General features: G+C 39.9%; 1 protein-coding gene across 1 annotated transcript in view; it reads left to right on the plus strand.

The window, feature by feature from the left end:
* Positions 1 to 1025: 1025 nt before the first annotated feature.
* DCC (DCC netrin 1 receptor) overlaps positions 1026 to 26390 on the plus strand; it is a 1092740-nt gene continuing 1067375 nt past the window's right edge. Inside the window, exon 1 of the mRNA XM_023647823.2 lies at positions 1026 to 1750. Coding sequence (XP_023503591.1) covers positions 1660 to 1750 — 91 coding nt within the window. The 5' untranslated portion in view covers positions 1026 to 1659. The remainder of the gene's footprint in view (positions 1751 to 26390) is intronic.

The raw sequence follows: 26390 nt of genomic DNA on the forward strand, positions 1-26390 counted from the left end.
CAGGAAGGCATTTCTATTCACCATCCTTCCTAGCCAAATTCATTTGTTTGTAAGTTCGCTTATTCAGCAAAAACATGTTGGTATGTGTGGTATTCCAAGTCCTACACCAGATCTGTGAGGGGTGCAAAGATGAACGACATACAGCCTCTACTCTCAAAGGAGCTTGAGGTCCTGCAATGGAGATAAGATATGCAAAGAAAGACAGCTTAACAGTTTCCTGCAACTTGCTTCATTTCACGTCCCAGGGCCTGGAGAAGCGTCTCTCATGTTCTCCCAGAGAAGCTCTTCATTACCTAGACTGTCATATTTATCATGATATTTTATAATTATCCATTTATGTCTTTCTCCTAACAGATCACAAACTCCTTGAAGATAGAGGCTAAATCTTATTAAACCTGATATATGTATTTCCTAGGAGCTAACAGGGCACCAGGAACATGGTAAATGCTTTAAAAATTGTGGGATAAAACACTGAATCACCTCTAGAAGAGAGAGGAGACAGATGAAATAAGATGTCCTTCAAAAAGAGGACCCTAGCTGTTATGTCAGGAAATAGTGGTCTGGCATTTGTTCGTTGTGTTTCGGGACCTCAGTTTCCTACCTGTCCTAGAAGGGAATTAGATTGGGTAATTCTTTCCAGATGAAAAATTCTATTTTAAATAATACTGGGGTCAGAGAAGGAAGTAAACGCCCTGGTTATCTGACCCAGCTTAAACACCTGCCTAGGTGTTACAGTCGAATAAAAATAATTTCCCAGAGCTTTAGTGTCAAAAGAGCTGCAAAACCCCCAGACGCTCACGATGTTCGCTGGTCCATTGACAAAAGTGACTTCCCACGCTTTGCCCACAGAGGGCATCCCTGCTCATTGATATGTAGACCAGGCGAATGCAGCTGCTGGAAGCCTCCTGCGACCGCTCTTTTTTCCCTTCGCCGTCATCTCTCTGCCCCCACCCCCCTTCTCGTGGAATCTTTGCCTGATCCAGTTCGTTTCCCTCCAGTCTCCACATTTTCCCTTCCAGCCCTCCACTTCTCAGGATCAATGGATAGTAAGACTGCAACTCCCAGCTCACACACCGCTGGCGGACACCCCAGTAACAAGTGAGAGAGCTCCACCCCGCAGCCCCCTGCCTCTCCTCCCTCGGTCCCCTCTGCTCTTGGAGGATAAACGAACAGCATCCCCTGCTCTCGCGCGGATTTTCCTCTTCAACTTTACCCAGCCGAGAACAGGGAACCAGCTTCAACCTTTTAATGCACAGCCCAGCCACAGGATTGCTTTCTGTCTCCTCTTGGTCCCTCTTGGATATTCTGCTTATTGATGACTTGCAAGCCCCGCGGAGAGCTGTCTTCCCTCCCCTTGCTCCCTCTGTTTCCTTGAGTTAGTTTTCCAAGGTTTCACCGGGGCTCGGGATCTCTTGGACTGAATGGAACTTTTTGCTGCCTCCTTTTGCTGCTGAGTCTGTCAGTGGACGAGGAAAAAGGCTTCGGAGGCAGAAGAGGCGCAGGGGAGGTGGAGAAAGAGGTGGAGGAGGAGGACGAGGAGGAGGAGGAAGCCGAAGGGGCTCGGCGCGTGTGTGTGCATGTGTGCATGCGTGTGTGAGTGCATGTGTGTGAGTGCCGCCGCTGCCCAGGACCCCCGGCCCCGAAGGTGTTGGCTGAAATATGGAGAATAGTCTCGGATGTGTCTGGGTACCCAAGCTGGCTTTTGTACTCTTCGGAGCTACCCTGCTCAGCGCACATCTACAAGTCACCGGTAAGAGGTTCTTTCCTTTCTTTTCTTCGCACCCCACCTCTTACCCCCTTTTCCTTTTCCTTTCATTTCATTTGGCAAGTAGTAGAATTGGGCTAGAGGGAAAAAGAGCAAGACATTCGGTGGTCGCCCTGCGCCCCTTTTCCTCACCGATGATAAAGGACGGGAAGACTTTTTTCCTGGGGCCGGAGGATGTTGGCGACTGGGGAGAGGGGCGCTCCTTCGCTCTTTTTTAATCTGGTGATTCTCGCATCTTTGCTTTTGCAAATACTTGCGTTGGTTTGGAGAGCTGGCGGGTTGGGGTAGGGAGGAGGCAGATGGTGGGGGTGTCGTTGAAAGGAGCTGGGTTGGATCTTCAAAGCCTCGGAAACCTACGAAGGAAGGGATTTGGGGCAACAGGGCCAAGCGGAGGAGGTCATCGAGGGGGCTTTGAGGAAGTGTGTGCGGAATGTAAATGGTGGGGCTGAGTCGTTTGTATGCGATTATATGCGGCTCTGGTTTGGATCTTTAGACTTGCTGACAAGAATCGAGAGAGGGACAGCTAACGTTTTGGTACTTCGGAGGCGCAGAGTTGACAGGAGGAAGGAGGCGTGTTTTATTTTATTCTATATTTTACCGGTGAATCCAGTTCTCAAGCTAAGTCTCCAAATATCTCCAGGACACTTCCAAACTCCAAATGATTGATATTCCAGGGAATTGGCCCCCTGGCCCTGGCATTTGGCAGGCTCAGTTTCTAATTAAAAATGGCAAAACAGTTTGGGGATTGGATTGGGTTGTAGCAGGAGAAAGAGGGAGCTGAGGGACGCTCAGGGATGCTGCAGTCTCCAAATACGGAGCTGGGGGCTTCGACGGCCAAAATAATTTTAGACAGAGCAAAATGACTCATTATAACGTCGACTGGCTTTTCCGGGCCTCTCCACACGAGTGGATGGGCACTGGGGTACAGGGAGTGGGCCTGGCGAGGAAGGAGGGGAGAGTAGCAGGTTGAGCACTCACATCCCTTCAGAAACGACCTTTTCCCAAATCCAGAAGAAAAGGAGCCGCCAGCAGAGGCCAGGCATTGGGTAGGAGCGCCCCAACCCGCGCCTTGGAAATTTAACTGGGAATGGAATGTAAATCATGGCCAAGCCCCGAGCATCCCGGGAGCCTGAAGCTCCGGCTTTCTTGTTCCTGCTAAGTGCTGCGTGGCCCAGGGTTGGGAACGCGAGCGGAGAATGCGTCTTTGCCCATCGCTAGGGATTCGGACAGTCAAGCACGGAGCCAGCAGGAGGCTCCCCAAATCCTAGTGCGACCAAAGTTGATTAGGAATCTGCGCATCCACAGCGACCCGACTCCTCATCTTCATTTGGCCAGACAGAGCCAGCGAGGGAGGGGAGTGAGAGAGTGTGTGTGTGTGTGTGAGTGTGCGTGTGTGTGTGAGTGTGCGCGCGCGCGCGCGCGCATACGGGCCGCGCGTACCCGCATCCGCGCGCCCAGAAGCCCAGGCTCTCTCCCTCCCTCTCGGGCTGGTCCCCTCCTCCCAGGGTTCCTCTCTCCCAGAGCTTTGTCCTCCGCAATTACTCTGGTGGAAGGTGGGCGGTGGGCCATCCCCGCAGTAATGAATAGGTGTCTTTTTTAAATTCCCTAGTCGCGATCCGCAGACGCTAGACGCCGCGGCGAGGAGGACCTCCTTCTGCACAAAGATTCACTTGCGCGCTCTCTTGCAGTTTGGAAGACCGCCGAGGCAGGGAGAGGGGAAGTTCAGAGGGGGCATCCCTTGCTGGGTAGAAGGTCCACCGGGGAAGGCCTGAAATGCGTTGGCTGAAAATATCGCATTAGGCAAGGTGTGCAAAAAATGAACAATGACGTTTTGTCAATTACACTAAAATACTTTAAAGCCATTTCCCAAGTGACTTTGTTTGGCGAAGGGTGGGGATAAATAAATAGAGATGAATTTATATATGTTTTACTAATATCTAAGTTAATTAAACATCCCCCTTCCTACTCATTCGTTTCATGTCTAGAGAGCTAGGGCCATATATTACTGCTTTATTTTAATTTCCTCCTCAACAGACAAGTCTATGTTTGAAAAGGCAGACAAAAACATACATACATAAGGGATATGCCTGTGGATAGACTTGTGGATCTAAATCTTTAAGTTTTCCTATACTTCTAAATCCATTTCTGTTATTTACAAACGAGTTGTGGTGTAGTTTGCACAGGTCCCAGGAAGGTGGATGTTGCACTTTTAAGACACTGTTGGTTCAAATCGCTTTGGTCTTTGCTCATTAGTGTGTTTCTCCTCTTTCTCTTAGTAGCAATTTCCCCTCTTTAGGAACATGGCAGGGAATTGATGATGAAGAAAGCATCGTTTACTCTATGAAAGGACCGGTAGGAGGTGCCCTTAATAAGGCCAAGTGTCTAGTTTACTGGCAGTGAAATTCCCTTTCAGCAGGATGTTTTAAAGACTTTGTTGATTGGTGACAAAGGATTATGGAGACAAGCACAATAGCACTGGGTATTTTCCCACTTCCTAACATCTGAAGCTGCTGTAGATTTTTGTGAAATTGTTATGACATAACAAAGGGCATCCCTGAGCAGTGTCAGCGTAGGAGGAGAACTTGATGCTGGAAGAGGGGGATGGTAGTTTTTTAGTTGGCTTTTGTAGAGCCACAAGCAAAGGCACTGGGTGAAGTCCCAGGATCTCAGAGGAGATGACAATTTTCAACGTTAATAAATGAAATAGCAGGTATACATGTTAATTAACCAATTAATTCATTCTTTGTATATGTGTTTGGGTTGCAGTCTACTGAAAAAAATCTATGACAGTTTATGTAGTCTGGATATGATGAAATGAGGCTTGCAGCCTCCCCTGTATGCCTACTTCCATGCCCCCAACCAAAGCAGATCAGATGCCCCCATCTGGGTTTGCTGTTGAGTGGAACATGGCAGGACCTGAGGGCACCCGGGCAGCCTGGCTGTCCACTCCTCTGTGAGTGCTGCAGTATAAATCACCAGCGACCTGTCACAGCATCCATTTCCCACACAGCAGCAGTTGCCCTCTAAGTTATGAAGCATGTGAACCAGCCACCACGTGTGTTCTATGTGAATATATTAGGCTTAGTGCATTTGCTTTAATGCTCTTAAAAGCTGGGCTGGCTTGAGCTGCTGATAGGCATTTTTTCTGGGGAGAGATTTATAACTTCTCGGTGTGTATGACTTACATTTATTCTCTGGCAAGTTAACCTCTCAGCAAACTTCCTTATTGTTTTCATTGAAGAGGAAAAGCTTTAATCCTATCTAAATTCCTGAATGAAGCCCTGCTCAAAGTTTCTCCCGATACTGGGTATTTGGAAGCTGCAGCATGGTTTTCTAAGCCAATGGGAAGCTTGACAAGAGATTTGGGGAGGTGATTTTTGGATGGGAGGGGATATTTTACTTGTTTCTGGAGAGAGAAGGGTTGACACTGTATCTCCTAGAGGAATCCCAGCATCCCAGGTATCCTCAAAAGCATCTTTTATGAGAGGAAATATTTCCTCCTCCCGGGCTTGCATTTTTCTTTCATGCATCCAGTAGCCTGAAATTTTTCAAATGCGTGTGATTTGCTCCTGGAATGTTTTTCTGCTGTGCGCAGTGGGGTCAGCTAGTACTACTGTCCTCCTTTGGAAACACAGCCTGATATAAGCCTTGCCTTCTTTCCAACCAAAACACTTTTTGTCTTCAGGTGGTGCTACATGTTTACAGGCAGTGCTGAAGTTTCTGAACAGAATACTTCTTTCCATGGAAGACTGTGACCTCAGATTACATTTGCAAGCAAATATTCTTACTATTTCTTTGGCGAATTTGCCATCCTATATTTTGTATGTGAAACTTCTTCCTCTTCTTCCTCATGTTTCTACCGGACAGGATAACTCTATTAGAAAAGATTGCAATTGTTTCTGGGCACTTTCTTAAGTTAAAACACAATCACACACACACAAAGAGGAGAAGATTTCCACCCTCCATTACAGCTTCCCAAGTGTGTGATTTTGGGGTGAATTAAGATACTGCTAATGACATAAAGACACTTCTGGAAACCACTGTGATCGCTAGTGAGTGAGCATGTCTTATTTGGCTACAGGTGTCCACACTTTCTGTAGATGTGGCCTGTATTATTCTGAGAAACTTGGACCAAGTTAGGAACACATTGCTCTGTTTTGGTATTTGTTATACAGCTACCAGCTCAAATAATAAATTTTAGATGGATTAATTTCCCTCAGATGATAATCTCTTAGATGAACTGTATATGTAACTTTTGGAAAACTTCATTCTGCCTGAGTAAAAAGAATAATGACATAAACCCGCCGAGGGTTACTTGATTAATTAAAGATAAAAAGTCACTTGGTTCTGGAAACATGTTGTAATCCCTGAAGTGGAGTGATAAATACTATGCATATGTACAATTCAGAAAATGTAAACATGGAGTCTTCTCTTTTCACCTCCTGTTTCTTTATTATGATGCTCCAGAGGAGAATTGACGAGTTTCATGAATTGTCACAAGAGTCATACCTTAGTGAAATCATAGCCTGGCATCTCACTAACTCTTGATGGAAACACACTGAATTAAATATTAACGTGATGCCCAGTGAATTGTTCTGCAGCCTGCTAGTGGGCTGCTTGCTTCTCTCCAGCCTGTCCCTACAGGATCGCAGCTCTCATCTTTAAACTGTGTGCCATCTATACTGCTTCCCTTCATAAAACCCAAGAAAGTCTTTCTCACTGTGGATCCAAGGCACTGATCCACAGGCACTGTGTTTAACATGTTGTATTACATGTTGCAAGGTGATGGGGATTTACCTTAAAAACAAATTTTTAAATTTTTATGAGTGTTTCTTTCAGTGGAGAGTTAAGCTGTTCTCCAAAGACAGCTAAGTAGTACTCTTACCATAGGAGCTTCTAACTAGAGGCCTCTCAGCCAATATTATTGAAGTTCTAGAGTGCGTGAGCATTAAGAAGATATAAGAGTAAGCACTAGAGGATAGTAGGTTATACCAACCTAGGCATGCTTGCTATTTTTTCAGGGAGGTGTTACTGGTTTGGAATAATAAAGAACTTTAATTTTCTTCAAAGTTACTACTTTTCAGAGATCAAAGCATTTCTTAATGGCATTGTAATATAAGTAGCGTGGCTCTGACCCAAAGCATTTAAGATATTTTCCTTCAAAACAAGACCTCAAGTAAAACAAACATTAAACTTGTCGATAAGAAAGGATGAACAATCCAGATTATTTTCCCCATAGGCCAATTAAAAGAAATGTGCAAGATAAAATTACATGTTGCATATGCCAAATGAGTAATAGCAAAAAATAAAATGCAAATTATTATACACCTTTATAATCGTAGCACTCACGTAAATTACAACACAATTTGGTACCACACTTCTGTTTTCTCCCATAGTAAAATGTTGATTCCTTTTCTTATATTTCTCTGGTTTAGCACTGTACTAACATGAAGAAATACAGGTTTGCTGATTGATGATCAAAATTGCCATAGTGCTCTAAAGTTCTTTGGCAAATTTTAGCCTGAAGTAAAAAAAAACTACGTACCTTTAATGCCACGGTTAAGTAAATATGTTTTCCTTGGTGGTTTAGAAATGCCTGAACTCTGTCCAGTGCTGAGGTTTAGAAACGCATAATAACGTGTATGATTGAATAGTCCCTCTTTTTCACTACTGATGATAATTTGCCAATGGTAATTCTAGTGCTTGTTGCTTTTTATAAATAGTTCCAAACAACTGTATTAATCACAGCTTTCATTTCTTTGGGTAAGTTGTACCAGGAAACACACAAATCATTCCATATTTATTGATCATATTTTTTAAGTCTATTGTTATTGCACAACTTGGGTGGGGAAGTTTCTCTTTTCTGCTCAATTCTGTGAGCTCAGTGCCTTTAACTTACTTCTTGTTTTCGTGTTGTACTTTACCTTAGTTTTACACATCCAAATTCTGTGAGTTCTTGTTTGCTCAGTCATTTCACAGTTTCAAGAGAGAGAGGGAGCCTGTTTATACCACTTGTGATTATTATGGTGGAATTTAACAGAGGTATTCATTGCAATTTGGGGATTTCTGTCTTGTCCTTTGGTCATCTTTTAAAGACTGGTTCTTTCCAGAAGTCTACTCTTGAAAGTATCTAGAACAAAAACGTTCCACTGAATTAGTTGAATTTTTATGATGCATCAATGAAAATAACAATTTTTAAGTGTATTGTGACCTGATAAGAGGGTTTATCAATACCAAATTATTCCAGTATCTAAAATATTCTTAAATCTGCTTTAATATTTTATAAGAGATTAAGGAGTTAATTAATATAAATGCTATTTACTCGTCAACTTTCTTAGTCACTGAAGTTTCTTGTTAAACACCAATATTTTTAGATTTTACTAATTTTTTTCAGTCTTTTAAAAATATTTATCCACTTATTTAAATGCTTTTTAAGTATTTAAAACCTCATTTACCTGTCCTTAATAGATCCAGGGCATAACTATGGCTCACTTATTGTATTATCTGATACTGTAGGGATGAGTTCTGATAATACTACATCATACTGGACTACATATTTTTCCATGAAATGGACATAGCCTGCTGCTTTTGTTTGCATAAGAATTTTATTCTTTACATTTTTTAATTATTTTATTGAGTTCATATTGGCTTATAACATCATGTAAATTTCAGGTGTACATTATTATGTATCAGTTTCTGTAGAGACTGAATCATGGTCACCACCAATAGTCTAGTTTTATCTCTCATCATACATATGTGCCCCTTTTCCTTCCCCCTACCTTCTTTCCCTCTGGTAACCACTCATCTGTTATTCTTATCCAGGTATTTGTTTATCGTCCACATATTAGTGAAATTATATGGTGTTTGTCTTTTTCTGTCTGGCTTATTTTGCTTAGCATAATGCCCTCAAAGTCCATCCAAGTTATCACAAATGGCATGATTTTGTCTTTTTTATGGCTGAGTAGTGTTCCGTTATATATGTATGTACGCATCTTCTTTATCCATTCATCCATTGATGGGCACTTGGGTTGTTTCCATGTCTTGGCTATTATAAGTAATGCTGCAATGAACATAGGGATGTGTAAATCTCTTTCAATTGTTGATTTCATATTCTTTGGATATTCTTGATTTACAAAATACATTTTATCTACTTGCTCATGTCTAGCTAGAACTTCTCCCTGTTGTAAGACTTCCTCAAAGCACTCCTCTTTCTACTTTTGATTTGCTAAGAAATAGGAGACTGAGTTTTGTTGAGATTGTGTCTAAAGTAAAAGAGAAGATCAGGACCTGAGTTCCTCAGTAGAGGAAAAAAGCTAATTGGTTTTAACTAATGGGTTTGTAGCATTTCTGAAATCTGATACTACTTTGGATGCTGTTTGTGCAACATATTTTTCCTTGCTAAATGAGAGTGTGGACATAGCTTCTAGTTATATTACTCGTTCCAACTATACACGATTTATTTAAATTGTGATCTGTACTATACATATAGTGTCTGGTGTAATTAATAATAATAAAGTTGATGATAATGATAAAAATAATTATAATGAAACAAATAACCCATGTACCCATCAGCAATTTTCTTAATTTTGTGTTAATTCATCCCTTGCCTTCTTTACAGTTTTGTCACACATGTATGCATCTTTAACATATTATTTTGCTTTTCCTGTACTTGGCCATTATAAAATAAATCTAATATGGATTTTCTTCTCTGATTTGCTTATTTGCTAAACATTAAATATTTAAGATTCATCTGTGAGGATGTATATTGCTGTATTTCAGTCACTTTCTGTGCTATATAATATTCCATGATTTTGATTACTCACACTTCACTTAATTTACTGCTGGTGTACTTTTGGGAACTCAGTATTTTGCTATTTCTGATAATGCTGATATGATCATTCTTGTACATATCCCCCAGACAAATTTGCTATCATGTCTAGGGTGCAGATCTAGGAGTGGAATTGCTGAGTCATAGAAGACATCTTTACTTTTAGGAGGCAATGACAAGTTGCATCTACTGAAACTCCCACCATAAGCATAGGAAAGTCTCTGTTGCTCTGTCTCCACTAATGCTTGGTATTGTCTTGTGTTTAATTTGCTGACATCTAGGGTGTGTGAATTAGCATCTCATTGTGTTTTAATTTGCATTTCTCTGATTGTTAATAAGGTTGAAGATTTTTTTCCCATAGATTTATTGGCCATTTGTGATTTTTGCAAGATAATTCTATGATTCCATTCCTTCAACTGAGCAACCATTTGCTTTGAGGCATCAAACAGAAGTTATTCTGTTTTTCCTACTAAGCAAGCTTATGCTTTTGGCATAACTGTTATCAGTACTCTGACTTTTAAGAAGTTGTTGCCTGATACTATATTGTGTTTATTTTAGCCTCAACTTTCCTTAACCACCTTTCCAGAATGTACATTTATTTTTAACTGGAAAAGAGATCCTTAGCCACTGTAAGATTATTGATTACCCAGAGCAACCTTGGTCTTGTCAGTATCCTGCCTTATCCTGTTTATTATATCTATGTAGCATATAGGGAAGCAGGATGCTGGGGTGCCAAGCTTAATTTGAAGCACATTATAAATCCCCTCAATATGATGGGACTAAAAGTTGACTGAATCAGAGAGTCATCATGATAGATACCAAGTCTGAGTTTAAAATCCTCGTCTGACGTTTAAACTTGGGTACGTTTCCAAAACAGTAAAATACATAGGCCTGAGATCATCATTACATATTTGACTGTGGGTTTCAAACAAACACCCATGCTTGCACATGTGCCTATGGACACCTCCAAGTTTTTGCGTTCCTAATTGTTTCACCTAGTCCCATGGGACAGACTAATGAAGGGCCCTGGATGAAATAAAGCACCAGATATGCTGGCAGTGGCTTCTCCAGTGTGTCGCCTCTGTGCAGACTCATTAGAGATGTGAGCCAAGGCTGAGACATCTAAGCAAACCCCCTGCACCCGGAGTCCTCAATCCATTGTTCCCACATCTTTTCTCAGCCTCATGGGATCCTAGAAGAATATAAATTAGAGAGAAATCTGCAAAGCTCTCCCTTTCATGTCTAACGTCTGGGCAGAGCTGTTCCCTGCAGGACAATTTCTAGTTATTTTCTCTCTCTGGTTTGAGACATCTCCAGGGATAGTTTGTTCCCTGTTTCCCTTGGGAAACTTTTCAGCAGCATATCAGTTCTTGCTGTTAAAAATTTATTTTACAATTCATCTTCGATAGTCCTGGTCTAAATGTTCTTCCCATCGCTCCTGTCATCCAGCTCCTGTTCCTGTTTTCCTTTCTCAATGACACTCTGCCTCTTCTGTGCTCAAGCTTGTTAGAAAATTCTAGCCATGAATCATTCTCGCCTCCCTCCTTGTCTTTACTTAACCAGACTATAAATATTTAGTTCATTTAATCTTTCCTCATCCCCCTCCAGAAGCTTAATCATGTTTGTTTTTCTCACCTGAACTCCCTCTAGTTTGTTTATATCTTTCTGTAATCAAGGGCCCCAAATTTAATGTGCTGTTCTGAGTAAGCGCTCCCAAGTTATATATTAGAAAATATAGATTTAGCATAGTCTTTAATTTATTGTACAGCCATTCATGGGTGAATGTTTCATCTCTCTTAAAATTTGTGTTCTCCTTTTTCAGTTAGGACTATCAATGCCTAACAAAATCATTGAGATATTATGAGGCTCTAGGATTTGACTCAAGATGGTAGTTACTGAGTATTTACTATGGGTTACAAAGAATTAAACGAAAAACTTAGGTGTGTGTCTGCCTTCCAAGGGTTTACGTCAAGTGAAGATGACAGGCACAACATAGCCAAATCAGAAACAAGGCAGAACAAAGTACTCATTAAAACAAGAAGCACAAACAAAGTGGGCAGACTCTGAAAAATATCAACTACAATGTTTAAGCATTTTATCATTAATATATTAATATTAGCCAGATGGCTGACAGAGCCCATTCATTCATCCTTGTGTCTTTAGATTGATTGGACCAAAACAAAACAAAAACAAAAAGAATGGGATGTAAAGAGTTGTCAATCATGTTTAAAGCAAGCTATAGATATGGTAAGAATAAGAATATCAGAGTTTTTCTGGCAGATCTCTCTTCCCTTATTTACCGTATGTCAGCCACTGTGCTAAGGTGGTGACGGAGCTTTAAGCCTAGAGGAATAGAAATGCTAATCAAATAGATACATTAATAAATCCCTAATTTCAAATGAGATAGGGTTTTGGAGAAAGGACAGTATTGTAGAAGAGTGATCCCCACAGCAGATCAAAGAAGCCTTCTCTGAGAAAGTCGTGGTTGACCCCTGAAAAACAAGTTAATTTAGTTAAAGAGGGGATGTGTTGGGAGGGGCAGAGGAGAGAATGCTAGGTAAGAAAAGAGGAAGCATGGTGACTTCAGAGATCTGTGTGTCCGTGGCCAGGAGAACTAAGCAGGATGATGGCTGAGCTGAGGCTGAGAAGATCATAGGATCCTCTCTCAAAGATAGTAGCTACTCAAACTCAGTAAATATTGGTTGAATAAACTGAAATAAGTTCACGACAAGGACTTTTTTCTAATCTCAACACAATCATTTACAATTTAAGCAAATTGCAAGGGCAATCCTTGCCCTGATTTTTTTATTAACCATTAGATAGAATTTATGAACCTATCTATCCTGTATGTCTAGAAATACCTTATGCAGTTGTGCGGCTGTAATGTAACAAGGTAAAGAGACTGAAAATTGTAAAGAGCTAGACAAATGCAGATGGCTATTAACAACCATGTGTACCAAGCCACTTCTACTTTCAAAGCTACCACTGAGCAGAGGGAAGCAGACTTCACCTCTTCTGTGCAAGTATGATTGGCATGTGGACATTTCTTTTTCCTGTGGCCTATTTCTAAATGTGTGCCTGATCACTTTTGGTGAATTAAAAAGGAAAACTTAACCTAACTTGTTTGTTTTAAAAAAAATGTTTGCAGATTATTTTCTCAATATTCTTCTTTCCTATACATTTTTTCTCCATTACTATTTCTTAAAAATAGGAATGTGTTCTCTTACCTGTAAGATATAGCTCTTTTAGAAGTCATTGAGCTTGCAACCTTTTCTCCCCTGCTGCAAGTTGCAAAAGAGCCGGCTGCATAGTCCTGTGGTCTTTAGTCATGATGAGAGGGGTGGCACAGTCTAAGAAGAAAAGCCTGCCAGCTAATGTGCTTGACCTCAACTTCCCCATCTGTAAAATAGAGACAAAGTCAACCTCTCTTTCCCAATCCTAAATTGGAGATAAACTTAATCCAGCAGTTAGGTATATAAATTATCCAATGCCTGACACTTCATAAATGTTCCATAAATGCTAGTTAGTTTTAGTATTACCTTAATATGAGCTAGATTTATACTGGGATAGTCTTACAAATAGAATATTCCATAGGCATGGGCAGGCCATGCTAGAACCCTCCTCAATTTCATTGTTGTAGTAGATAATTTTAAAGACTTGGAAATAAAATAATATAGACTCCAACAGCAATTTGGAAATCAAGCACATGTTTAGTTTAGTGGGCCATGGTTTTGCGAGCCATGGTCCATGCCTTTGCTGAATTTAGAGGCTAATAGGTTCAGCTAAGTGAGACCTGACCCAGTGCAGGGCTGATGGAACTTGGCACTGTCTAACACACCTCCAATGGATTCCTCATCCAGATTGACCTCCTCCATTAAGTCCTCTCTGGTTAACCACCTCCATTTTCTGCAGACCCATTGATTCTAGCATCCACTCAGCATGCACACCTGGAAGCAGCTGCTTGCTTGGTTAAAGTGGAGTGCTAGGTATAACTTGTCCCAAGGGCTTTCTCTCTGGAGAAGGGGATTTCAGCTTGACTGTGTATCACTGCCCAGCCCTACCTCATGCAAATTAACTTACAGTCTCTGAGATGAGGCCCAGCACAAGTATTAAAATTCTACAGGTGTTTCCAATGTACAGCCAAGTTTGAGAACCAGTGTCCTAGGGCCTTGCTATTCAAAGTGTGGTTCATGGACCCGTAGCATTTACACCACATGGGAGTTTTTTAGAAATGCAGAAACTCAGGCCACACCCACATTTACTGAATTACAATCCTAGGTGACTGTGAAACACTGTCCTAGGAGACTGAAAACCCAAGGAGAGAAGTGAAGTTGTAAAACTCTAGTCAATGGGAAAATGCTCCATCCATGCTAATTTAGTCTTTGTTAGCTTGAAGCCTCTTTGGAGGGCATTGGCTTCAGAAGCTGGTCTTGCAATGGCCAACTATGCCAACATCAAAAGTCTTCTGGTTGTGGTTTAGTGGCTAATATATTTCTTGGAGGCCATGACATGTTTCATTTTCCTTGAGATTAAAAACTCTAGAAAATGCTCTGAAGTGCTCTTTGAATGTTGCCTCTGCCTTTTCCCTCTTTTCTTGCCAATGCTTAAGATAAAAAGACACATTTTAAAAGGGTTTGCTCATTTTCTGTCTGTATTTTCCCCTCCCTCCATCCCTTTTCCTCCTTAAAAATACTCAGACCCATGGAAAAGGCAGGCATTTGAAAGGGACAGTGGGGCCCTGGGTCTTTCTCCACCCTCTCTCCTCTGACTCTTAGGTCTCATGCTAAAATCACACATGTGCTCAAAGTGAGACCCTGACGAGTGACCCCATGCTGAACCTTGCCGTTTGATTGGGGTTGGTCTTCAGGGCATGAAACAGACCAACTGCTCATTTGCCTGTGGCAAGGCAGAAGGGGCGTAGCTGAGGTTTTTGAAGAAGAGTAAAGCTTTACAGACAGAGAGCTCAGAGCAGGTTTTGAAGCTTTTGCTCTGTACTGCCTGGCAGAGAGAGGAACTTTAACTGGCATGCTCCAAATCAAACTACACGAAGAGAATATTGGGGCTCAGCTGTGCAGATTGGATCCATCTGAATGAAAATCACTAGTGTTCCTCCTGGGGAGAGAAGTTTCTGCTTAGCTCATGAACTGTAGGCCCTTTTCTGGTTCTGGTAGAAAATGAGTAGGGCTTTTGTGAAAGGTTATGTAAGGCAGCTGTTTTATTCCCCCTAGAGTAAAATTCTATTTATAGAGGGATGAAACCACCTCTCAGGGAAAAACTGCATTTCGTACCCTATAGCTTAGGAAAGATAACCAATCTTCTAGAAAGAATTAAGAGAAGAGAGGGAGAAGAAAATTGTAGGCAGAGAGAATGGGGCATACAAAAATAAATAGGAATGTGAGAGAGAATCGTTGTTCTGGTCCTTGTTGCTGGAGCATTTATAGGGTGACCAACTATTCCTGTTCTCCTGGGACTGGCAGGTTTCCCAGGAAGCAGGACCTCCAGTGTTACCAATAGGAGAGCCCCTGGTAAATTGGAATGATTGGTCACCCTAAATTAGGTACCCCTGGTGGAGAAGGGAGTGAGGGAAATCCTGAATGGTTTTCAGTAGTATAGTTGTATTTTAGACAACACACCATTAGCCATATGAAGAAATAATTAGGGGCTGGCAGCAAGGCCTATTAAGGGGGGAGTCTGTTCCCATAGTCCGGAGAAGATGTGTGCCCATTTGGAAGTTTAGAAACAACTCATAATTTGGCCATGATATCTGGGTGATTGAGTCTCTATTCTCTAACTCTGCACTGAAGTCAAACTTGACCTCCAAAGTGGAAGTTGTGTTTTTTTTTTTTGGCCAACTATCTGGCCAGAAAACTGTCAAAAAGAGCTTATCTTCAATATCAGGATATCTTTTGGAGATGGTAGGATAATGTTTTTATTGCAGAAGCCGTGCCTAATACTTTTGTGTTTCATTGTGCCTAGTATAGTGCTGGATACACATTAATTATTAAATAAATACTAATGAACTAATTAATTATTCTAAATATCAAAATAATGATTATTCTTGAGTTTGCATACAACCTGAAGTTACCGTACACAGCCATACACAAGTTAAGGATGTGTTAAATTTCAGAGTACTCAGATTTTAACTACAGAGAAGTTTATTCTCCTTTTCCTTATCTCCTTCTTTTTGCTTGATTTTTTTCTTTCCGGTCAACTGTTATTAATTTTATTGGTGACATTCCACACTTCTTGTCAAAAATTCAAAATCGAGGAAATCCTGCAAATACTAAAATGCAAGTGTGTGAAGTCTATAGAATTTGCTTTCTCTTTAAGCCCTGTTACTAATGCATTTAGGGTATTTGTCAACTAACATGTATGAAAATCTAACAAGATAAAATAAGTGAATAATTATTTCATACATAATAATCCCAGCGATAGACTCTGTATGTTTCTTAGGAGAACCATTCCTGAGGACTGGGACAAGTCAGACAACTAAAATGTTATTCTTGTAGAAGTCACTGGAAGCCAGACAAGACGATGAAGATAAGAGAGGCACCCAGAATGGAAAGGTCAATACTTTGTGTGTTGCATCGCATCAAGCAGGAAAGGACCTCGGCAGTTGTTTGAGATGACCCTCTCATTGTACTGATAGTGAAGCCGGGTCCCAGAGAAGTTGACTGAGCCCCCAAATCATGAATCCAAGAGTGAGTGTGACGTTGTGCACTCATTTCTGCACACATGGAATTAAATCGTGTCTCTACCAAGATTTAACTCTTATGACCCTTATTATGATTCAGTGTCTTCATCTCCTAAATTGGGAAAACGGTTGTTGAATGGGTTAATTTAAAACAAAATGTATTACACTAAAGGATCGTTCTTGGCACACAGCAGTAAGCTATTTCTACTTTTATCCACTCATGCATCAGATGTTAATTGAGATGATGCTGGCTTATCATATTTGTTGGTTCCTATGGTGAATGTAAAAAGCATATAACACACTGCTATTGTTCTTAGAGAGTTAACAGAATGCTTGAAGAAATAAGACCTAGGCAGTTTAAATTTGAAAAAAAGAAAAAGACAAGCAGAGTCAGCAGAAAATATATCATTGAGAATCAAATGAGCGAGGAGTGCAGATAGAGAAGAAAAGAAGACTGTCAGAAAGTCTTCACAAATGAAGAAGAGTTGAGTCTGGTGGGCAAGATGATTGGAGAGGAAGGGAGGGCATTCCTATGAGGACATTGCTCTTTACACGTTCAGGCTCTGGAAGACAAGAGGAAAGATGGTGAACACTTCATTTCCAGGGGCCAGTGACCCACTTGCCACAGGCATCAGTTCCCATCACCAGCAATGGCTCCTTTGTTCGCTAGCGACTTCCCAAGCAGATTTGTGATAGCCTTGGAGAAAAAGGGAAAGAGAAGTGACAAGGTCACCTGACAAGTAACTTTGGCAGCATAAATAGCATAATTTTAGAATGAAGAGGTTTTGCCTGCAAGGCTTTTCCTAATAATTTTAGGGAGTCTCAGAAGGACAAATTTGCTCAGGAAAGGACAGATGCCATCATGCACCACATTTCCAACTCTGAGATCTAATAGCTGAGAAAGCACATTTAGGCCCCTACACTGCTGGATTAAGTTTGTGCTGGAAATGAACGTTTCTATTTTTTTCCTTTCAGCACAGCTTCAAAGTGTACAGACGTCTTTGGTTCAGGATGCCAAAATCCTTTATTACTAATGCATAAAGGGTGTTACCTAGCCCATAAAAAATTTTCTGTACATTTTACAGCCAAAGGCCAGGTAGCCCAGCCCAGAATTTTCAGCTTAAATAGCTCTTCTTTCGTCCTTTCTCTCAAAATACTGAGTCATATAAGGTTATGATAATTAATGATTGATAAATGATGATGATGATGTTGCTCTGTGTTTGTCTGATACTTTATATTTTATAATGGCTTTCATAAACATTATCTAAATTAACTCCCAATACCTCTAAAAAGTAGACACAATAGCTATTTCATCTCACATATTTCGTGAGTGAGATTATGAAGACTGGTGATCTATTTGTTTAAGATCACACAGAAGTTACTAGTTTTGTAAGAAACAACCAAATATTCTGACATTTAATCCATTTACTTGGTATTATATATCTGACACTTTCCAAAAAGCAAGGGCAACAAAACAAAAAGCAAAAAGCCAAAGCAAGGACATCCCACTTTTTTGTTCCACAAAAGTGTGTATGCTAAAAAACATGACATCTAGCACCCAAATCTTAATTTCTAACAGCATTCTTCAGTGAAAGGAAGAAGGTTTCCTGGAGAAATGGCTGATTCTAAGACTTAGGCTGGAAATATATAAGATAAGCCTGGAGTATCTTATAGTGCCAGGAAGTAAGGGATTTCTTTAAAAAAAAGAGAAAAATCCACAATGATGGAGTATGTCAAAGTAACACAGGAGCTAACTCAAAGCTCCCGATGGCCAAAGCTGGAACAATTTGAACAACATAATAAATCAAGTAATTTTGGGTTATGACCCAAAATATGAAATAAATATCCATGAGCCCATACTGCTATAAATAAATGATTGAATAAATAAATAAATGGGAGAGAGTAGACAAATCTATCTGCAGAATTCCAAATAATAATCCATACTCAAGGAGATGAAGTGTAACCTCCGCTCTTTTCAGCATGGGCTGTGCACAGTGACTTCCTTCCAAGGAGTATAGTGTGCAAGGGGGAGGGGGAGAGCAACTTTACAGAGGAGGAACCTGACAAACTACCTCAGCCAGACGGTCAAGGTCATCATCAACAATGATAAATCGTGTTCATAGCATGTACCCCTGGTATGATGGGATGAGAACGGCATTCGTCTCTGTAATCTTCCTGTCTCAAAGCCATAACCCCAGTCTAATCATGAGAAAAACAGCAGACAAACCACAATGGAGGGACATCTACAAAATACCTGACCAGTAATCCTCAAAGCTATCAAGGTCATCAAAAATAAGGACAGTCTGAGAAACTGTCAGTGCCAAGAGAAGTCTAAGGAGACATGATGATGAAATATAATATGTTATCATTTATGGGATCTTGGAACAGAAAAAAAAACTTTAGGTAAAAACTAAAGAAACAGAAATAAAGTATGGACGTTAATTAGTGATAATGCATCAATATTGGCATTAATTTTAATAAATGTACCATATTAATATATTATTAATAATGGAGGAAACTTCGTGTGGGGTATATGGGAACTTTCTGTGCTATCCTCACAATTTTTCTGTAAATCTAAGACTATTCTAAAATAAAAAAATTTATTTAAAAAAATACTATCTTCTTTCATAAGAGTGGAGCACTGAGCAGAGTACATAATCCTACTAAACTCATTTCTTCCTCTTTAAAATAAGGATAAATTCACCCTTGTATGGTTATTCTGAGAATTATAGATGATGTTTCCATAATCCTTAATATCCCTGCACGTTTCTCAAAGTGTGGCTGCATCAGCGCCACGTGTGTGTGTTTTAAAAGGCAAATCTCCAGGCTCCACCTCACACCACCAGGATCAGAGTCCCTGAGGAGACCAGGAGGGACGAGGAACAGCATTTTTAGCGTGATTTCTAGGTGTTTCTTATGCACACTTGACTTTGAAAACCACTATGCTTTTCTGTACATTCTCTCTAAAAATTAATCATGGTAGCTCTCTATTTACTGAGCCAGACTTTGACCTCAGTGTATGATTTTTGAGTCAGATGGACTTGACTTTAGATCCTAGCCCTAGAACTTTCTAAATGGGAGAACCAGGCCAAGAGACTTTACCTTTCTGTGCCTTAGTTTCCACATCTCTAAAGTGGGAAAAGAATGCCTAAATCAGAGAGTGTTTATAACATTATTTGGGAAGATTATTGTAATTATTTATCATATTACCTGACATGCACTAAGCACTAAATACAAGGTAACTGACATGGCTTTACTGGTATTATAGTAGTCTGGATTAAATAAATTAACGTGTACATAACCTAAACTACTCCTCATTATCACTAATGCTTCCCACTCTTCTAAAACAGGCCTTCAGTCTCCTGCAGTGCCTTCCTTACACATTTGTAGGAATCCTAGGGGGCATGTTGTCAACAAGTTGTCCTGCTGATTGCTGTCGTGCATCTGGCAGTCTGGCATGCCCGCTGGACTTCTCTCATATCTTCAGGTAGCTTCCATCTCTTGGGAAGCTAGATGGCTCCTCTGCTAGATAGTTGCTGCAGTTTTATGTAAGGCCATCAAAATTCTAGAACCTTTCCAGTGCTGAAGCATTACTATGTCCAGTAAAAGAGTGTCCTGACACTCTCTCCTTCCCCATCAAACTTTATCATACTGCTTGTGTGCCTTCTTTCACAAGACAATAACAATTCATTTTACTAGGATCTGTAGATTTTCTCTACATATGACTCAGATCCAGCTGAAGGGGTGGTCTGAGGACAGGAGTCACGTTTCCTATTTTCCTGTAGATTTAGCCTTTCTGTCTTTAGGTCACCAACGGAAATTCCTCTTTAAGCAGTATTTAAATTTCCCTTATATAAACGAGCTATGCGAAGAAATGTCTATGTTTTTGGACTCATACACCCATGGTTAGTATCATTAAGGCCGAGTCATATACAAAGTACAAAAAAAGTAGAATAATAATAATGGCCAATATTTATGAGACTCTGTGTGGTTTAAAGTGCTATGGCAGATTTTGCATATGAAATATTTATTACCCACTTACTTCCTTATGTAATAAAAGGATATTTTCCACTGTAAGCAGAAATATTCCAGCTAAAACATTCTAATTCCCATACTGCCTTGCAGCTAGGAATGGCCATGTGGCATAGTTCTGGCAAATGGCACGGAATCAGGAGATTCCGTGGGATTTGGGAGAAAGTTTACTCTCCTGACCTAAGAACTGTTCTCCTCCTCCTTGTTACTTCTTCCTTTCTGTCTGGACAGCAGAAGTGAAGCTTGAAGTTGGAATTGCCATCCTGCATTACATCATCTATTAAGGACAATGTGAAGGAAGTGAGAAGAAACTTGAGTTCATGACAACCCATGAGCGGCAATACCATCTTGAGACTGTTCCCTTTTGACTTCTTATTAATGTGAGGAGGTAAACTCCTATTTGGTTTTAAACCACTGTAATGGAGTTTTTATCATGTGCAGCCACACTCAGTCCTAATTGCTGTGGGTCCCCACGTTAAGTTATTTACTCCTCACAGTCAAACAATGAGGGAATAACTAATGTTATGCCCTCTTACAGGTAGTAAAAGTGAGACACCAAGAACTTAGCCAATTTTCCCATGGTTCTGTGCTAGAAAATCGCAGACCTATCATTCAAATCCTGGTTTCAAAACACCTGTTCTTGAATCCATGCTGTAATGCCTAGAGAAATAGCAGATGTTATTATTACTATGTTATTGTTGTTATTTTCAAAACATTCACTTTTCCTTTCCAAGTGGGTGATATTTTCCTGAGCCATTTATTCCTTAGACACTTCTGGATTATTGAGTATCTAAATAAAAACTCAATTTTCTGTTAATTGTTTTTAAATGTCACAGTTTTCACTAACAAGTTATAAGACAGCTTCATGCACTTTAATTTCCTCTGAAAAGAAATCCACTGCCACCTTTATAAAAGACTGACATTCCAACTACAGCTTTGGAATGCTAATGTCCTACCTGAACAACCAGGCTAAGCTGTGTAAGTCACATGTGCTGTAGTTTTTCTCCCCACTGTAGCATAAGGGAATTTCACATAGTTTTGATATATCGTGTAAATCAGGCCAACAAAGTGCTGTGCTATGTCTTCATTAAAATAGGAGACGGTAATAATGCAACCATGTAGCGTGGTCTTGCAGCCTTTGAGTCACGAACATTCAATAGCGTCTCCTTACTTGTGCTTAAGTTGGCATTTGTGAGCAGCATATAATCAATTAATCAATAACCCAATTTTCTGTTAAAGAGAAGGAGCATCATTTTTTAAAAAAAAATCAGGGACTATTGTATGATTTTATGAAAAAGAGTCGTGTCAGCAAGGCAACTTGTTTGAAAAACGTTGAAAGCCTTTATTCGGGGATGATGATTTTGCTTAACTAAGCCAAAAGTGAAATTGGATACAAACATTCAGTTCCCGAACCATTTTATTATTTTGCAACTGCTAAAAAGGAAAGCACCAATTTGGGATTGCTAGTAAAAATCCACTGTTCCTGCTCATTATTAGATCTGGATAAGTGGATTCATCTATGAAATGCACAGTGAAAATAAACTAATCTTAAAACTTAAAAGTTTAAAACTGCTTGATCCTGTGCTGTTTCTTGCAAATTTTGAAGAGTATACACAGACGTGTCATTTGTCCACTTAAGGTCACAGTAGCACAAATTGATGCCAGTAGGATAATAGAGCTGACAGCCATGTAGAGAGAAAACCTGAACCTCTCAGTTGTATGTATATTTATATCTTTATCTTTATTATAATTTATGCCTAAAAAGACATATTTGCTTATTGCAAAAATTCAAATATTATGGAAATATATGAGTTGGAGAAGAAAACTTCTCCATAATTTCATTCCTTCAGGGCAAATCACTGTTCATTGGTTTTGCTCAGTTTTTTTGGTCTCTTTTTCTACCTGCCATCCAATTACTGTGAAATTTGGGGAAGGTTATGTTTATTTCCAATTCACATTAAAATATTGAGCTGTGTTTTCCTTTTACCAAGTAAACAAGTGGGTAAATCTTAGAAAACAACAATAAAACAAAAAAAAAAACCAACTTAAATGTTTGCTTTATCATCTAGAGAAGGAAGGACATGATCAAGATGAAAATGGTCTGCACAAAGAAGATCACCTTCCAAAAGAGAAGAATGCCAAGTATGGCTATCTTCTCCCCATGTGGAGGAAAAAAAGTTAGCTCCAAGGCCTGAGAAATTTGGAAGTATCCTCTAATACCCGCCTTCTCAAAGTATGGCTTGTGGAGCAGCAGCATCAATATCACATGGGAAATTGTTAGAAACGCAGAAACTCAGGCCTCATCCTAGATCTGCTGATTTGGAATCTACATTTTAACAACATTCCCAAGTCATGTGTATGCAGGTCAAAGCTTGGGAAGTACTGTTCTAGTTCGAGCATGCTTCCTATTCAAATTTCTGCCATATTCTAAAAACTTGCATTGCTCATGAATTAGAGAAAACAGCCAGTGCCATCACAGCTCTTTCATGTGATTTTCAAATCTTCTCCCAAGGACTGAATGTTGTTCTCATTAAACAGTGTCAAGATCAGATAAACTGTCCCAGATCTGGCTTATATCCTTCCTCTTCACTGAGGTCACGCCACACATTCCTCACCTATACCTCTGAAGTCCCAAGGCACTCAAGTCCACAGTAGTTTGAAGAATTATTCTTCCTATTTCAATAATTTGTTACTTATCATGTACAGCTTGCTGCTATTTTGCTAATGCATATAAAGACTCTCCCCAACAAAACCATTAGCTGAGTGAATAACAACACCAAGAATATTTTTTCTTTATTCCAGTCCCTCAGTTAATGCTTGATTATGATAATGATGATGTAATAATGCACAAAACACCAAAGAAATGACTGATGCTCTTCCCTTGGAATGTAGGTGGAAATAAATGTGGGCCAGCTTTTACTGCTATGATAACTTCATAGGAAGATGGTGTATTAAGCTTGTATTAAGCCTAAGATTTTTATCAGCTTTCTGCAGGCAGGAAAACAAAGTTATTGCTAGTTTCCTATTTATTTCCTCTCGTGGTCATTTCTCTTCAATTTTTATCAAACAGATTTTCAAATATCGGAGATTTCTTTCATTAACACAGGAGTTAATTCTCCTCTTCCATGGCACCTTAGTTTTGCCTTGTTGGAAATTAGCATCCAACGGGCCAATCAGAATTAAACTGAAAACATCACATCTAAATATTATTAGGTGGTGAGAGGTGATGATAAATAAGTTGAGAGATAGGTTAGACTTCAACATATTCTCCTTATTCAACTACTGTTCCTTTTTGGTTCACTAAGTTAGCATTGCTAGTCCAGCATTTGAATGGATTAGATGAGTATAAATGTTATCTGGAGCATTATAAACATAGTAACTGAATGATGGATCCTCCACTGCTTGAGAAATGTGGTTTTCAATAGGAACTTGGAGCTCTACCTTTCAGGCAGTCTTGTGGCTTTTCTATTGTGGTAAAATCTATGGGAAACATCAGGTTAACAAAATTCTGTCTTTGGTTTGTTGCAGAAATATTGGAGAGGAGGGGAAATCATATCTTACTTTCTGTCGTACCACTGAGTTGACCTGTAAAGATGATAAATATCAAGGAGTAACTAGAAGGCACTGAATTTTCTTTTTTAATGAATCAAAGCCGAGCTGCCTATAAATAATGCATTTGAGGGTATTTTTCATGGACTTATCCACCTTCTGAAAGTTTCAGGCCTTGAATTACTCTAAGCTTGCGATGTGTGGTTTGACTATTCTGTGACAGCATTGCTTTCTTTCCAGGAACAATGTAATTAAACTCTTGATTGAATGAAGAAACATGCCCTTGGCTGTGGATGGCATTTTGATTTTAAAGCCGCCTTCTAGCTGAAGCAAATCTGTTTCAGCATGGAAAGGTCAAGCGACATCTCAAAATCTGGAACTGTTAGACCCAGCCTCTGGTGCCTTTCTTCAAAGATGGCAGCCCTGTTTTGTAGAATCCTGGCCATTCCAGAGAACAGGCAAATGATGGTCATTAGTTATGTTAGCTCCATTTATCCAATCATTTCTGCTTCCTGCAGGTCCACATTTGATGGTTATGTTTCCTCCCTGGAGCTGGGAAGTCATTGACCTTGATAAACAGTTAATTTCTTCCTTGAATTTATGCCAAGATCTCACATATCACTTCTCTCTCTACCCTATTTCCAAGCATTGGTTGGTTATCTGGTTGAAAATAAGATCAGGAGCAAGGGTAGGAGTGGTCCGATTTATATTAAGGAAGTTTTCATAGCTTCCTATGGGGAGGCTAGCGAGAAGACATTTGAATCCCATAATGGTTTTTGTATTTTATCCCATGGTTTTTATTTTTTTCTCTTAGCATTTAAAATCTATGATTGAGTTTCTGTTTTGGGCTGTGTGTTAACCCCTCAAACCAAGAATGTCACAGGAACCTAAAAGGAAAATGTGATGTTGTAACATTATTAAATGCTGAAGAAAAGTTGAATCTTTCCTTATGATCCTTGGTATGGGCAGGTTGGGCAGTGGGGAGAGGATCAAACAAAATTTTTCTTTGTTCTTTTAGCCCAGTACATAAAAGAAAACAAAAAGCGTTTACTTACATAGGCTGCTTTATGGATTCCTTTTAGGGATTTATTTTGCTTGTTTGCAGTCTAATAGGAGACTCAGAGCTCATCATGAAGTCTGTATCTAGACCTGGTTCAGCTCAGACTAATTAATGGAATTATGTAATCAATTGGTTCTGTTTCTATTTCTGGGACTCTCATATTTTGAAATAAGAACACAAAGTGGCAGTCAGGTTCATGAGAGCACCCTTCAAAGTCCCTCATTTCTGCCGTGTACAGCCAGTAAAGAAAAAGCACCTTCTCCTTCTTGAAAGATTCTTAGCAGTTATCTTTTGAATACAAAACCTCCCTTGCCCGGTGCTTTAGGCTGTATCTTTTTTGACTCAGGAGGCTCTATCACCAGGGATATTTGTCAGGCAAAGATGCAATTCCCAAGAAGTTCTGGAGCCAGAACATGTGATAGCCCTTGAAGAATGGTACAGGGCAGAAACATGAGAATTAGCTTCTAAAACAAATAAAATAATCTTGTTGGGATTCAACCAGCAGGTACCCTTCTGGATGTTCAGATTGCTAAAATGTTAAAATATTTTTTAACTGGTTAGTACATATTTGCTTTTTGGGGCCTTCCAATGTACCCAGCCTCCTCCATTATGATTGGCAGTGCCTATGCCAATCAGCTCCCAAAAGTCTTGCTTCTAAGATACCAACATTGGCTTTACCCCCAGTGACTTTGAAAGGCCGGATGTACCCTCATCAGGACTTGGGTCACCTTCGCACCTTCCAGTCTGCCAGCTAGACTGTGCAATATGGCTCCCCCATATGCTGACCTGCAACACCCCCCGTGCTGCTCCTTGTTTCTCTGGCTTCTTGAAATTGTGACACCTGAGCAGGTTGGTATTTCCTGAATTACTCTCCCATGGGTGTCAATGGAAACTTCAGCTCTGAAAGCAGGTGAAGCCAGCTGGAGGGCTGAGTCTGGGCTCTATTGATTGTTGGTTTTCTAAGATGGTGCAAGCTTCATTGCCTCTGTTCTGTGGAGATAACACTAACTGTCCTTGGGACCCGGGGTGTCTTCATACAAAAAATTACCTCACATGTAATGATTAGTTTTGTGATTTCTATAGTGGTTTTTTAAACTTTTACTGCTTTTATCTTATTTACCAGAGTAATTTTATTCAATGAAGAAAGCTTTGAAAAAGATAAATAGAAAAAAATACATAAATCACTCATTATTACATGACCCAGAGAAATATAAAATTTTGATATTATATATCTATATACTTAATAGTAAATGAATTATATTATATACATTTGTATAGCTGATTAAAATTTAACCATGTATTATAAACACAGTTCCCAGATTTGTTAAGAGTTGGGTGGAAACTTTAAATTCAATTAATTTATCCTCCTGGCCAAGGAAAAAAACCCTTTTTATAACATTCTGCTCAAAGAACCTGCAACTTCCTCCTTGACACCTCCAAGGACAGGGACCAACAGTCTCAT

This window comes from Equus caballus, chromosome 8 (assembly GCF_041296265.1).
Source record: "Equus caballus isolate H_3958 breed thoroughbred chromosome 8, TB-T2T, whole genome shotgun sequence".
NCBI classification, from domain to species: Eukaryota; Metazoa; Chordata; class Mammalia; order Perissodactyla; family Equidae; genus Equus; species Equus caballus.